This window comes from Nicotiana tabacum, chromosome 9 (genome assembly GCF_000715075.1).
Source record: "Nicotiana tabacum cultivar K326 chromosome 9, ASM71507v2, whole genome shotgun sequence".
Taxonomy (NCBI): Eukaryota; Viridiplantae; Streptophyta; class Magnoliopsida; order Solanales; family Solanaceae; genus Nicotiana; species Nicotiana tabacum.
In genome coordinates, this window is record NC_134088.1 from 48,107,048 (window position 1) to 48,121,320 (window position 14,273).

General features: G+C 40.8%; 1 protein-coding gene across 8 annotated transcripts in view; it reads left to right on the plus strand.

Moving 5' to 3' along the window:
- LOC107795882 (rho GTPase-activating protein REN1-like) overlaps positions 1-14,273 on the plus strand; it is a 102,008-nt gene that overhangs the window by 62,237 nt on the left and 25,498 nt on the right. For all 8 annotated transcript variants that reach the window (XM_075221664.1, XM_075221666.1, XM_075221665.1 and 5 more), the window contains one exon: positions 8,176-8,419. In XM_075221664.1, coding sequence (XP_075077765.1) covers positions 8,176-8,419 — 244 coding nt within the window. The remainder of the gene's footprint in view (positions 1-8,175; positions 8,420-14,273) is intronic.

Consider the following 14,273-nt stretch of genomic DNA (forward strand, 5'->3'; position numbering starts at 1 on the left):
TCTGAAGTTTTGACAAACTGTGATGTCCTAACTGTTTATGTAATAAATCTGGTGAATCAGTAACATGACAAGTTGTAGAAGGAAGACAAGATGTGAGTCCATGTGATTTAGCAAGGATAAGGTAATAAAGTCCATTTGATTCACGCCCGGTACCAATGATCCGCCCCGTACTGCGTTCCTGTATAAAAACATGGTCATCAAGAAATAAAACAGCGCATTTAAGTGATTTGGCTAAGCGACTAACAGCTATGAGATTTAAAAGACTATTGGGAACATAAAGGACTGAATCTAAAGGCAAGGAAGGAAGTGAGCTTGCTTGATCTATTGCAGTTGCCATGGTTTGAGACCCATTGGCCATTGTGACTTTTGGAAGAGATTGAGAATACGAAATAGTAGTGAAAAGAGATTTGTTACCAGAAATATGATCTGATGCGCCTGAATCAATGACCCAAGACTCAGAGGATGAAGATTGGAAGAAACAAGTCACGCTATTACCTGTTTGAACAACAGAAGCTATCTGAGAAGATGTCTGCTTACATGCTTTGTACTGAAGGAACTCAATATAATCTGCTAAAGAAACCATCCGACTATTCAAAGTATCGGTTCCCATGTCGCTACAATTTGTAGTAGTAGGGTTAACTTGAAATAGTTGAAATAAGTTACTCCTGTGGGAAAACTGAAGAAATAGCTTGAAAAACACTGTTTACAAGGAGATATTACTCCTCTTCCAATGTGGGATAAGACTACACTATACATATCTATAAACTAACAGATAGGAAAAGGCGGACTGACGCTATTTTAGCCACGAGAGATAAAGTATCACTGTAACCCAGCCCAAATATCTAAGTATATCCTTTGGCAACAGGACGGGTCTTAAGTGTATCAACCTAACTATCCGTACCAACTTTGACTGCATACACCCAACGACAACCAATAGTTGATTTACGTGAAGGAAACGGAACAAGCTCTCAAGTATCACTCGTATGTAAAGTAGACATCTCTCAACCATAGCTTGTCGCTATCCTGGATGATACAGTGCTTCACCTGTAGATTTAGGGATGGAAACAGAGGTCAAAAAAGATACAAAAGCATAATCGGGTGATGATAGATGATGATAACTTAAACGACATAATGGGATTAAGATTAAGTGTCGTCCGTATACCTTTTCTCTTCGACTGACTAGGAGGAGACAACTCCGCAGTAGGAGCAGGGTCAGGTGCACGACGCGAATCAGTTGGGCCTGATGCCGGGCGCGGACGACGACGATAATTCAAGAGTGGTGTTCCTGTGGCTGGGGATCTATGAGGATCAAATATGGATTCCTTAACGGGTTGTATGGGTAAGACTTCTGTGGTTGAGTGTGGTTGAGAATGTAGGAGGAGCTATAGGTGTGGTAGGGCTGGAGCTAGAGTTGGGGCTGTAGTGATGGAGCCATGGAGGAAGGTGGAGGGGAAGTAGTGACTGAATCTCCAAAATATGGAACCGGTAGCACATATGAAATGTCTATGTGACCACCTAGGCCTGTGAAGTATGGCTGAGTTTCAAAGAAGGTAACATCAGCAGACATAAGGCACCGCTGAAGGTCAGGTGATATCCTTTTTGCGTTCTTGAGTAACGTAGAAATACACACTTAAGAGCACGGGAGCTAACTTATCTTTTCCTAGAGTCAGGTTATAAACAAAACATGTGCTCCCAAAGACACAAGGTGGAAGAGAGAACAAGGGTGAGTGAGGAAACAACACAGAGAATGGAACTTGATTCTAGATAGTTGAGGATGACATACGATTAATAAGATAACCAGATGTGAGAACTGCATTCCCACAAAAAATGTAACGGAACATGAGATTGTATGAGTAGGGTACGAGCAGTCTCAATGAGATGCCTATTTTTCCTTTCTGCTACCCCATTTTGTTGAGATGTGTATGGACAAGATGTTTGATGAATGATTCCACGAGAGTTCATAAACTGTTGAATTGGAGAAGACAAATACTCTGGGGCATTATCACTATGAAATGTGCGAATTGCCCGTTTTTGTTTTCCTTGGTGCTAGATGCATTGACGTGTCACATTTAAGGGGAGGTGCCATGATGTATGTTATTTGCGGATGATGTAGTTCTGATTGACGAGACGCGATGAGATATTAACAACAGGCAAGAGGTTTGGATACAGATTCTTGCTCTTCTAAGACACCAAATTGCCTCCTACTAAAACACAATATCCAGACGTAGAACGTCTATCAGAAGGTGATCCCGCCCAATCAGCATCTGAGTATCCAACGATCTGCTCATGACCTCGATCCTCAAACAGTAACCCTTTGCCTGGAGCCGATTTTATATACCGAATAATGCGGACAACTGCATCCCAATGACTATCACATGGAGAATTCATAAACTGACTTACAACACTCACCGGATAAAAAATGTCAGGTCTAGTCATTGTGAGATAATTTAATTTACCAACCAGCCGCCTATAGCTTGCAGGATCTCTAAGCAGCTCCCCCTGTCCTGACAGAAGTTTAGAATTCGGATCCATCGGAGTGTCAACAGGTCTACAACCTGCCATCCATGTCTCCTCGAGAATGTCTAAAGCATATTTTCTTTGAGAAATAACAATCCCTGAGCTAGACTGAGCAACCTCAATACCGAGAAAGTACTCCAATCTACCTAGATCCTTAGTTTGGAAGTGGTGGAAGAGATGTTGCTTCAGATTGGTAATACCATCCTGATCATTGCCAGTAATAACAACATCATCAACATAGACTACCAAATAAATACGAGACTTGAAGTAGAGTGCCGATAAAACACAGAGTGATCAACTTCACTACGAGTCATGCCAAACTCCTAGATAACCGTGCTGAGCTTACCAAACTAGGCTCGAGGAGACTGCTCTAGACCATAAAGTGACCGACGCAAGCGACATACAAAGCCACGAGACTCCCCCTGAGCAACAAAACCAGGTGGTTGCTCCATATAAACCTCATCCTCAATATCACCGTGAAGAAAGAGGCGGACTGATGCCACTTTAGCCACGAGAGAGAAGGTATCACTGTAATCGAGCCCAAATATCTGAGTATATATTTTGGCAACAAGACGGGCCTTAAGTCGATCAATCTGGTCATCGGGACCAACTTTGACTGCATAAACCAACGACAACCAACAGTAGATTTACATGAAGGAAGAGGAACAAGCTCCCAAGTACCATCCTGGATGAGACATCTCGTCACTCATAGCCTGTCGCCATCCTGGATGAGACAACACTTCACCTGTAGACTTAGGGATGGAAACCGAGGACAAAGAAGATATAAAAGCATAATGGGGAGATGACAGACGATGATAATTCAAACCGACATAATGAGGATTAGGGTTAAGTGTGGTCCGTATACCTTTCCGAAGTGCCATCGGTGTACTAGGAGCAGGGTCAGGTGCAGGACGAGAACTAGTTAGGCCTGATGTAGGGCGCGAACGACGATGATAAGTCAAGAGTGGTGTTCCTGTGGCTGGGGAACTAGGAGGAACAACACTAGACTCCTCAACGGTTGGTATGGGTGAAACCACTGTGGTCAAAGGTGGAAGAGCTATAGTAAACTCCTCAAAGGTCGGTATAGGTAAGACCTCAGATATATCATGGTGGTCACCAGAAGTAAAGAAAGGTTTAGACTCAAAAAATGTGACGTCAGCTGACATAAGGTACCTACGAAGATCAGGTGAATAACAACGATATCCCTTCTGAACACGAGAATAACCAAGGCAGACGCACTTGAGAGTACGAGGAGCTAACTTATCTTTCCCAAGGGCTAAGTTATGAACAAAACACGTGCTCCCAAAAATACGAGGTGGAAGAGAGTATAAGGCTGACTGGGGAAACAATACTGAATACGGAATCTGATCCTTAATGGGAGATGAAGGCATCCGATTAATCAAATAACAAGCTATGAGAACTGCATCGCCCCAAAAACACAACGGAACACGAGATTCAATTAGAAGTGTACGAGCAGTCTCAATAAGGTGCCTATTCTTTCTCTTTACGACACCATTTTGCTGAGGGGTATAAGGACGAGATGTCTGATGAATAATTCCTTGAGAAGTCATAAACTGCTGAAACTGAGAAGATAAATATTCTAAGGCATTATCATTGCAAAAAATGCGAATAGAAACACCAAATTGGTTTTTGATTTCAGCACAAAAATTCTGGAATATAGAGAATAACTCAGAACGATCTTTCATTAAGAAAAGCCATATACATCTTGAGTAATAATCAATAAAACTAACAAAATAACGAAATCCCAAGGTTGAACTGACTCTACTAGGACCCCATATATCAGAATGAACTAAGGAGAAAACAGACTCTGCATGACTCTCAACACTATGCGGAAAGGAGGCTCGGGTATGTTTCTGTAGCTGACACGACTCACAATCTAATGTAGACAAACTAGATAAACTAGGCACCATCTTCTGAAGTTTGGATAAGCTCGGATGTCCTAAATGTCTGTGGATTAGGTCTGGAGGACCTGTAACTAGACATGTTGTGGAAGGACTGAGTGAGTTAAGGCCTTCTGATTCACGTCCCGTACCAATTGTCCGTCCCGTACTGCGGTGCTGCATAATAAAGGAATCATCAGTAAAATATATACCACAATGGAGGGCACGAGTCAAACGACTAACAGATGCAAGACTAAAAGGACAGCCAGGGACATAAAGAACAGAATCTAGGGTGATAGAAGACAAGGGGTTAGCTTGCCCAACTCCTTTTGCCGAGACTGTGAATATACAATATTCGACAAAAGTGATTTATTACTATAGATGTGATCAGAAGCGCCTGAGTCCATGACGCATGGTCCAAGAGTACTAGACTGGGAAACACAAGCAAAAGAATTACCAGCAACAGAAGTCTGGGCAACCGAGGCTACTTGTGGAGATGTCTGCTTACTTGCTCGATACTGAAGGAGCTCATTATATTTTTCTTTAGATAAAGAAAATCCCTGGTTACCTGTAGTCTCGATCTGAGCAACCTAAGCATTTTTGGTTGGACGACCATGTAAGTAATTGCACATTTCACGAGTGTGTCCAAGTTTATGACAATAAGAACACTTGGGTCTAGATCCTCCAAAACGACCTCCTCCTCGTCTATTCTCCATAGTTTGAGATGCCCGAACATCCACTGTCTGGGATGCGAGAACAGAGGAATCAAGTGTGTGTGATGAGATCACTAGGTGACTTGATGCTGCAGCAAGGCGGAGTAATCGAGATAATAACTCATTAACTGTGGGGATAGTTGGACTAGCCAAAATCTGGTCGCGTACTGAATCAAGATCGTTAGGAAGTCCAGCGAGGGTAAGAACTATAAACATCTTCTGTCGTTGCTCTTGTTGTTTTTCCACACTAGCAGAAACTGGCATCAACTTCTCAAATTCCTCCATGACTGCCTCTAGTTCCTGCTTCTTTAAGTTTATCATCCGCGATATCACATCATAGAAGCGAGACATGTCATTAGTGTATAAGGTACGAGCCTTTGCCCAAACCAAATAACATGTCTGGAAAGGACGAAACAAGGGCATCAACTTGGAATCAATAGATCGCCACATGATGCTACATAAATGAGCATCGATCTTTGCCCAAAGTGCTAACGCCTTTTCATCTCCTTCGGTAGACTGTTTGATTAGATGATCTTGAACACCTTGACCTTTACACCACAACTCGACAGATGAAGCCCAAGCTAAGTAGTTTGAATTTGCCGTTAAAGGTTCCGAGGTAATCATAACACTAGAGCTTCCAAAACTCATGTTTTTAGACCCGAAAACATCAAATCCCAAAGATATCGTTGCAAATTATTACCAAATAAGAGAAAGAATCAACTGTAATCTACTGAAACAGAGTGAGGAAACACTGAAACTTAATAAGATATTACTGTAGCTGCCGGAAGCTACTGTAGCTGACGGAAAAAACTCAAAGTGGTCGGAATGAAACAAAAACAGTAAGGGTAGGATCGGAATTACCAGGCGATCCTACTGTTCAACTGGAACTTTTTCAAAATCTGGCCGGAACAGTGCTCACGCGCCGGAGCGTGAGGAGTCTTATGGTGGTGTAGGTTTTTGCACAGCACCAACAGAGAGTGATTTGCTTACGGTCAGCCTTCTAAGTCGCCGGAAAATTGCTCGGCGAAGAGGTCTTTCTTCCCGGAAGTCGCTGGAATGATGCACAGCGACGGGTTTCTCACTAATGCTCTGATGCCATGTAAGAAAGTACGGGAGAAAATATGTTATTGATATTGGATGATGAATACAATATAAGAGGTCCTTCTTTATAGCTATACACTACAAGGACATATTACTCCTATTCCAATATGGGATAAGACTATATTATGTACATAGCTCTAAACTAACAATATCGAAGCAGGATGGATGAAGTGAAGGCTCTCTTCCGGTGTCTTGTATGATAAGAGTGTGATGCTGAAACTTAAAGGTAAGTTCTACAAAGTAGTAGTTAAACTGACTATGTTGTATAGGGCAGAGGGTTGGCCGGTTAAGAACCTTCATGTCCAAAAGATGAAAATAGTTGAAATGAGGATGTTAAGGTGGATGTGTGGGCATACCAAGTTAGATAAGATTAAGAATGAAGTTATTCGATATAAGGTAGAAGTGGCCCCTGTAGAGGATAAGATGGGGGAGGCAAGGTTGAGATGGTTCGAGCATGTTAAGAGAATAAGCATAGAAGCCCCAGTTAGAAGGTGTGAGAGGTTAGCCTTGGTAGTATCAAGAGGGGGTAGAGGTAGGCCTAAGAAGTCTTGGGGAGATGGCGCAGCTGGAGCTTACTGAGGACATGACACTTGATAGGAGGGTGTGGAGGTCGAAAATTAGGGTAGAAGGTTACTGCAGACAGGTTTAGCGAACACGCATTCTCCACTTACCACATGCTAGCCACATGTGGCTTGCTATTGTTAGTTCTGTTGTTACCTACCTCAGCTGACATGCCATATATCCCATACGTTAGCACCAGGTACACTTCTCAGTTTCTTGTTAGTCCACATGTCATCATCCACATTAGCTATTACGTCAACACTATCTGCTTAGTCAGCTTGTCATGTCGGCCTCTTTGCCTCTTGAGCAACAACAACAATAACAAATATTGTCTCAATCCCAAACTAGTTGAGGTCGGCTATAATGAATCCTCAATGACCATGTTTCTCCATTTAAATTAATCTCAGGCCATCAATCGGTATACAAAATAAGAAAAATAAAAAGTGCTAGAAGTTCTCTTTGCCTTAACAACAATTTCAGTAAGTCATTAGAAAGGGTATTTTCTCCACTTAAAATCATCATCCCATTTATAGCTTTCTCATCACCTCGTCGCTACTGTTTTTCATTGACTCCCTTGATATACTTTGTTCTTCCCAAGACCCCTAATAAAGGATTAGCTGATGCGGCACAACACCAAACAGTGGCCGAAAACTGCCACTTTCTTTTTTTTGTAGAACTTAGGGATTGGTGACCTGTTGGAATATCCCAATTCATTGTCGCTAAGTCTGAAAACCAAACATTTTACTTGTCAAGCTCAGAACCTAAATTTTTCGATTTTGTTCACAATTGGCATGCATCACAATCTAACCCTCGATCTATGAGCATGGTGTCAGTCAAATTGAAAAGACAGGAACAATTAATTAAATGCCAATTAGCAGGGTCCTCTCAGAAGCAGAGGTTAGGGCTTGGCGCTAATGTCAAAGACTCGTATGCTCAGGGGAGCGTCAAGAATATGTCCGGGTAGGATATTCTAGAACATTGTATTTTAAATAGGAGATTGTTTTGAAGCAAATAGTTTGAAAATAATGTAACATGCTTATTAGAGTAGTCTAACAACTACTATACTTGAACTGAGTTTATTCGTCAAGAAAGCAGTTTTTCTCTCTCCTCATTCAACAGTCCTATTTTAGTTCAATTTGTATCGTAAGTGACTGTGGATAATGAACAATTTTGTCATTATAGGCTAAATGCAGGTTAAGTTTGACATGTTAGCAAAACTCAACCTAGTATTGTTCCTCTATTATCAAGCTTGCTGACTGGTGAACTGAATTTTTGGATATTTTAACCTATAAAAAGAAAAGAATAGTTTTGGACTTTTAGCTTCTCCTGGATTATTGTATACTTTGTAAGTCTTACATGATGTTTTTCCATGTGTGCATCAGGATTCTTATGATGATGCAAACTGTGGTTTCTCACAAAACTAAGAATAGAATGAGCGCACCAGCAGTGGCAGCTTGCATGGCACCTTTACTTCTTCGCCCACTTGTAGCCGGAGAATGTGAGATAGAAAGTGATTTTGCAATGGGCAGTGATGGCTGTGTTCAACTTATACAGGCAGCTGCTGCAGCCAACCATGCTCAAGCTATTGTTATCACATTGCTAGAGGAGTATGAAAAATTGTTTGCGGTAAAGTTTATTTTCTCATCTTCATTTCTATTGTGAGAAGTATAACACGGAAAAGTTTTATTAATTATGTCTAAAGTATTATACAATACCCTATTTATATACAGTGATTACATAATAATAGGTATCTACTTCCCGATGTGGGACACTATACAATACTAGCTATTTAACACTCTCCCTCAAGCCAGTGCATATAAATTATATGTACCGAGCTTGTTACAGATATAACTAATACGAGAACCAGTAAGAGACTTGGTGAAAATATCTCCAAGCTGATCATTCGACTTCACAAATTTTGTAATAATATCTCTTGAGAGTATCTTTTCTCTGATAAAGTGACAGTCGATCTCAATGTGCTTAGTCCTCTCATGGAACACCAGATTTGACGCAATATGAATAGCGGCTTGATTATCACACGCCAGTTCCATCTAGCTGATTTCTTCGAACTTCAACTCCTTGAGCAACTGCTTGATCCAAACTAGCTCACACGTTGCCATAGCCACTGCCCGATATTCTGCTTTTGCGCTAGATCGAGCAACTACATTATGTTTCTTGCTTTTCCAAATTACCTCCTACTAGAACAATAAATCCGGACATAGAACGTCTATCAGAAGGTGATTCTGCCTAATCAACATCAGTTTATCCAATAATCTACTCATGGCCTTGATCCTCGAATAGTAATCCTTTGCATGGTGCTGACTTTATATACCGAAGAATGCAAACAACTGCATCCCAATGACTATCACAGGGAGAATGCATAAACTGATTTACAACACTCATAGGAAAAGATATTTCAGGTCTAGTCACTGTGAGGTAATTCAATTTGCCAACCAACCTCCTATATCTCGCAAGATCACTAAGAAGCTCCCCCTGTCCTGGCAGAAGATTCGGATCCACAAGAGTGTCAATAGGTCTGCAGTAGGGCTGCTTATCGGGCGGATCAGATGATATTTACTCTTAACGGTTTGGCTTATCGGTTATCGGCTTTTAAATGTATTAATCCGCTAGTCACCCGATAAGATATCGGGCGGGTTGGTATCGGTTTAGCTATTATTGGGCGGTTATCGGTTTAGATTGTACTTTTTTAATTAGTAAATCGTGTAATAAACCGAAGTAAAAATATAAGACACGGAAAGATAACATTTCATATCTGCACGAGTTCCAGCAGCAGCAACACATTTGAGACCTTTCTTCAATATATGAAACTCGTTCTAGTGAACAAGATTGTTGGGTCAAAATTTAAACAAACATGTGCTCCCAAAGACACAAGGTGGAAGAGAGAACAAGGGTGAGTGAAGAAACAACACAAAGAATGGAACTTGATTCTAGATAGCTGAGGATGACATACGATTAATAAGATAACCAGATGTGAGAACTGCATCCCCACAAAAAATACAACGGAACATGAGATTGTATGAGTAGTGTACGAGCAGTCTCAATGAGTCTCAATGAGATGCCATACATACAAGTTGGGAGTAATAATTAAAAACCTGTTTGGACAACACCTCTGCCTAGATAACTAATTAACCCACTACTTAGAAGAAACAACATCCAAGAATATCAATTCATATTTATGGATAAAAATAAATCAGTACAATTCACTTTGCACTTCGTACAATTGTCCAGAGCAGTTATATGGATAAAAATAAATTATATATATATTCTTAACGGGTTAACGGATTAACGGATTATCCGTTAAGAAAATTAAATAATCCGCCCCCAAACCGATAAGCCGTTAATAAAAAAATTTCAATCCGTTCCCCGTCCGTTAAACCGTTGACCCGATACCAATAAGCCATTAAGTTTCGGTTTTGGTTCGGTTTTGAACACTCCTTGTCTGCAGCCCATCATTCATGTCTCCTCAAAAATGTTTAAGACATACTTCCGTTGTGAAATAACAATACCTGAGCTAGATTGAGTGACCTCAATACCTAGAAAATATTTTAATTGACCCAGATCCTTAGTCTGAAAGTGCTGAAAGAGTTGCTGCTTCAGATTAGTAATACCATCCTGATCATTGCTATTAATAACAATATCATCTACATAAACCACCAGATAAATACACAGATTAAGAGCAAAATACCGATAAAACACAGAGTGATCAGCTTCACTACGAGTCATGCCGAACTCTTGAATAACTGTACTGAACTTACCAAACCAAGCTCGGGGAGATTGTTTGAAACCATAGAGTGACCTACGCAATCGGCACACAAGACCACTAGACTGCCCTTGAGCAACAAAATCAGGTGGTTACTCCATATAAACTTATTCCTCAAGATCACCGTGGAGAAAAACATTCTTAATATGTAACTGATAAAAAGACCAATAACGAACAGCAACCATGGACCAAAAGAGGCGAACAAATGCTACTTTAGCCACGAGAAAGAAAGTGTCACTATAATCAAGCCTCAATACCTGAGTGTATCCTTTTGCAATAAGACGAGCCTTAAACTGATCAACCTGGCCATTCGGGGTGGCTTTGACTGCATAAACCCAACGACAACTAGTAGTAGATATACCCGAAGGAAGAGGAATAAGCTCCAAGTACCACTCGCATGTAAAGCAGACATCTCGTCAACCAAAGCATGCTGCTATCCTAGATGAGATAGTGCCTCACCTCTATTCTTATTCGTCGAAACAGTGGACAAAGATGATATAAAAGCATAATGAGGTGCTGACAAATGATGATAACTTAAACCGACATAATAGGGATTAGGATTAAGTGTGGATCGTACACATTTTCGAAGTGCAATTGGGGGATTAGGAGGAGACGAGTCTGTAGTAGGTGCAGAATCTGATGCAGGACGTGAATCATCTGGGCTTGATGTTGGAGTTGGACGACGATGATAAGTCAAGAGTGGTAGTCTTGTGACTGGGGATGTAGGAGGAGCAATTATAGACTCCTCAAAAGTCTGTATAGGTAGTAGTGGTTGTGGTGGTGCTGTAGATGTGGATTCCTCACAAGTAGGTACAGGTAAGACCTCAAATATATTAAGATGATCAGAAGAAGTAAAGGTTGAGAATCAAAAAATGTGACATCGGCTGACATAAGATAACTACGAAGGTCAAGTGAGTAGAAACGATACCCCTTTTGAACCCAAGAATAACGAAGGAGCAAGCACTTAAGAGCACGAGAAGCTAACTTATCTTTTTCGGGAGCTAAGTTGTGAACAAAACTTGTACTCCCAAAAACACAAGGAGAAAGAGAGTATAAGAGTGACTTAGGGAATAATACTGAATGTGGAATCTGATTTTGGATAACAGGTAAAGGCATCCGATTAATCAAGTAACAAGCTATAAGAACTACATCGCCCCGAAAACGCAGCAGAACATGGGACTGAACTAGAAGTGTATAAGCGGTTTCAATGAGATGCATATTCTTTCAATGCTACCCCATTCTGCCGAGGGGTATACAGACAAGATATTTGATGGATAATTCTTTGAGAGGTCATAAACTGCTGAAACTGGGAGGATAAATATTTTAAAGTATTATCTCCACAAAAAATGCGAATAGAAACACCTAATTGATTTTTAATTTTAGCACAAAAAATCTGGAAGGTAGAAAACAACTAGGAACGATATTCATTAGGAAATTACAAGTACATCTTGCGTAATCATCAATGAACTAACTCTACTAGGACCCCATATAGCAGAATGAACTAAAGAAAAAATAGATACTGAATGACTCTCAGCACTACGCGGAAAGATGGCTAGGGTATGTTTCCCAAGTTGACACGACCCATAATCTAATGTAGACAAACTAGGCACCATCTTCTGAAGCTTGGATAAAGTCGGATGTCCTAAATTTCTGTGAATTAGGTCCGGAGGATCTGTAGCTGGACATGTTGTGGAGGGATTGAGTGAGTTAAGGTAGTAAAGGCCTTATGATTCACGCCATGTGCCAACTGTCTTCCCCGTACTGCAGTCTTGCATAATAAAAGAATCATCAATAAAATATATACCACAATGGAGGGCACGAGTCAAATGACTAATAGATGCAAGACTAAAAGGACAGTCAGGGATATAAAGACCGGAATCTAGAGTGGCAGAAGATGAGGGATTAGCTTGTCCAACTCCTTTTGCCTTAGTTTGGAACCCATTGGCTAAAGTAACCGTAGGAAGAGACTGTGAATACACAATATTCAATAAAAGTGATTTATTACCATAGATATGATCAGAAGCTCTTGAGTCCATGTCCAAGAGTACTAGACTGAGAAACACAAGTAAAAGAATTACCCGCAACATGAGTATCAATCTGAGCATCCGAGGCTGCTTGTGGAGATGTTTGCGTACTTGCTTGATAATGAAGGAACTCATTATATTCTTCTTCAGATAAAAAAAATTTTTGGTTACCTATAGTCTCGGTCTGAGCAACATGAGCGTTTCTAGGTGGTCGACCATGTAAAGAATAACATACTTCACGAATGTGTCCAAGTTTATTACAATAAGAACACTTGGGTCGAGATCTCCCAAAACGACCTCCTCCTCGTCGATTCTCTATAGCCTGAGATGTCCGATTTTCCATTGTTTGAGATGCGAGAATAGATGAGTCAATAGTTGGTAATAAGACCACTGCGACTGGGTGGCGCAGCAAGAGGAAGTAATCGAGAGAATAGTTCATCAACTATAGGGACGGAAGGACTAGCCAAAATTTGGTCTCTCACCGAGTCAAGATCATTAGGCAGTCGAGCAAGTGTAAGAATTAGAAACATCTTCTCTCGTTGCTTTTGTTGTTTTTCAACACTAGCAGTGACTGGTATCAACTTCTCAAATTCCTCCATAACTGCCTGCGACTGTCCCAAGTAGGTTGACATATCCAATTCCTGTTTCTTTAAGTATGTCATCCGAAATATCACATCATAAAAGTGAGATATGTCATTAGTGTATAAAGCACGAGCCTTCTCCCAAACTGAATAACATGTCTGGAATGGATGAAACAAAGGCATTATCTTGGAATCAATCGATTGCCACAACAAACTACATAATTGAGCATCAACTTTCTCCCAGAGTGGTTTGGCCTTTTCATCTCCATCACTAGTCTTCTTGGCTAGGTGTTCTTGGACACCTAGACCCTTGCACCACAACTCAACAGAAGAAACCCACGCTTAGGAGTTTGAACTTCCCATTAAGGGTTCTGAAGTAATCATCAAACTTGAATTTCCAGAACCCTTGCTTTTAGAACCAAAAACATCAAGTTCCAAAGACATTGTTGGACCAAGTAGCATAGACAATCAAGAACAATAAAAAGCTCACAGAAACAATGAAGAAAAAACATTGTCTCTCACCGGAAACTGAACAGTCGCCGGAGAATAAAAAGGTCATCAGAATTTGATGTCACTTGGATGAATGGACTCGGAATAGCATTGCGAGTAAGCTGTCCAAAAGAAGTTGTCACAAAATAGTAGGAGGGCAGTTCACGCGCCGGCGCGTGAGAAGATCTCGCCGGAATTTTTCTTCTAGTCGGCATGTGGGGGGTTATTTTCCAGCGAGGTTTTCTGGGGTTTGGTCGTCGGAGAGTGTAGGACCCTCTGGTGGTGTTGGTTTCAGTACAACACCGAGGGAAACGTAGGTGACGCAATAACAACCTTAGAAGTCGCCGAAAATTGACTCATGGCGACTGTCTGGCGGAGTTTTCTTTCCCGGATGTTTCTCACCAATGCTTTGATACCATGTGAGGAGCATAGCACGGAAAGATTTTATTAATTATTGTGAGAAGGCACGGGAGAAAATATGTTATTGATATTAGATGATAAATACAATACAAGAGGTCCCTATTTATAGCTATACACTACAAGGAGATATTACTCCTCTTCCAATGTGGGACAAGACTACACTATACATATCTGTAAACTAACAC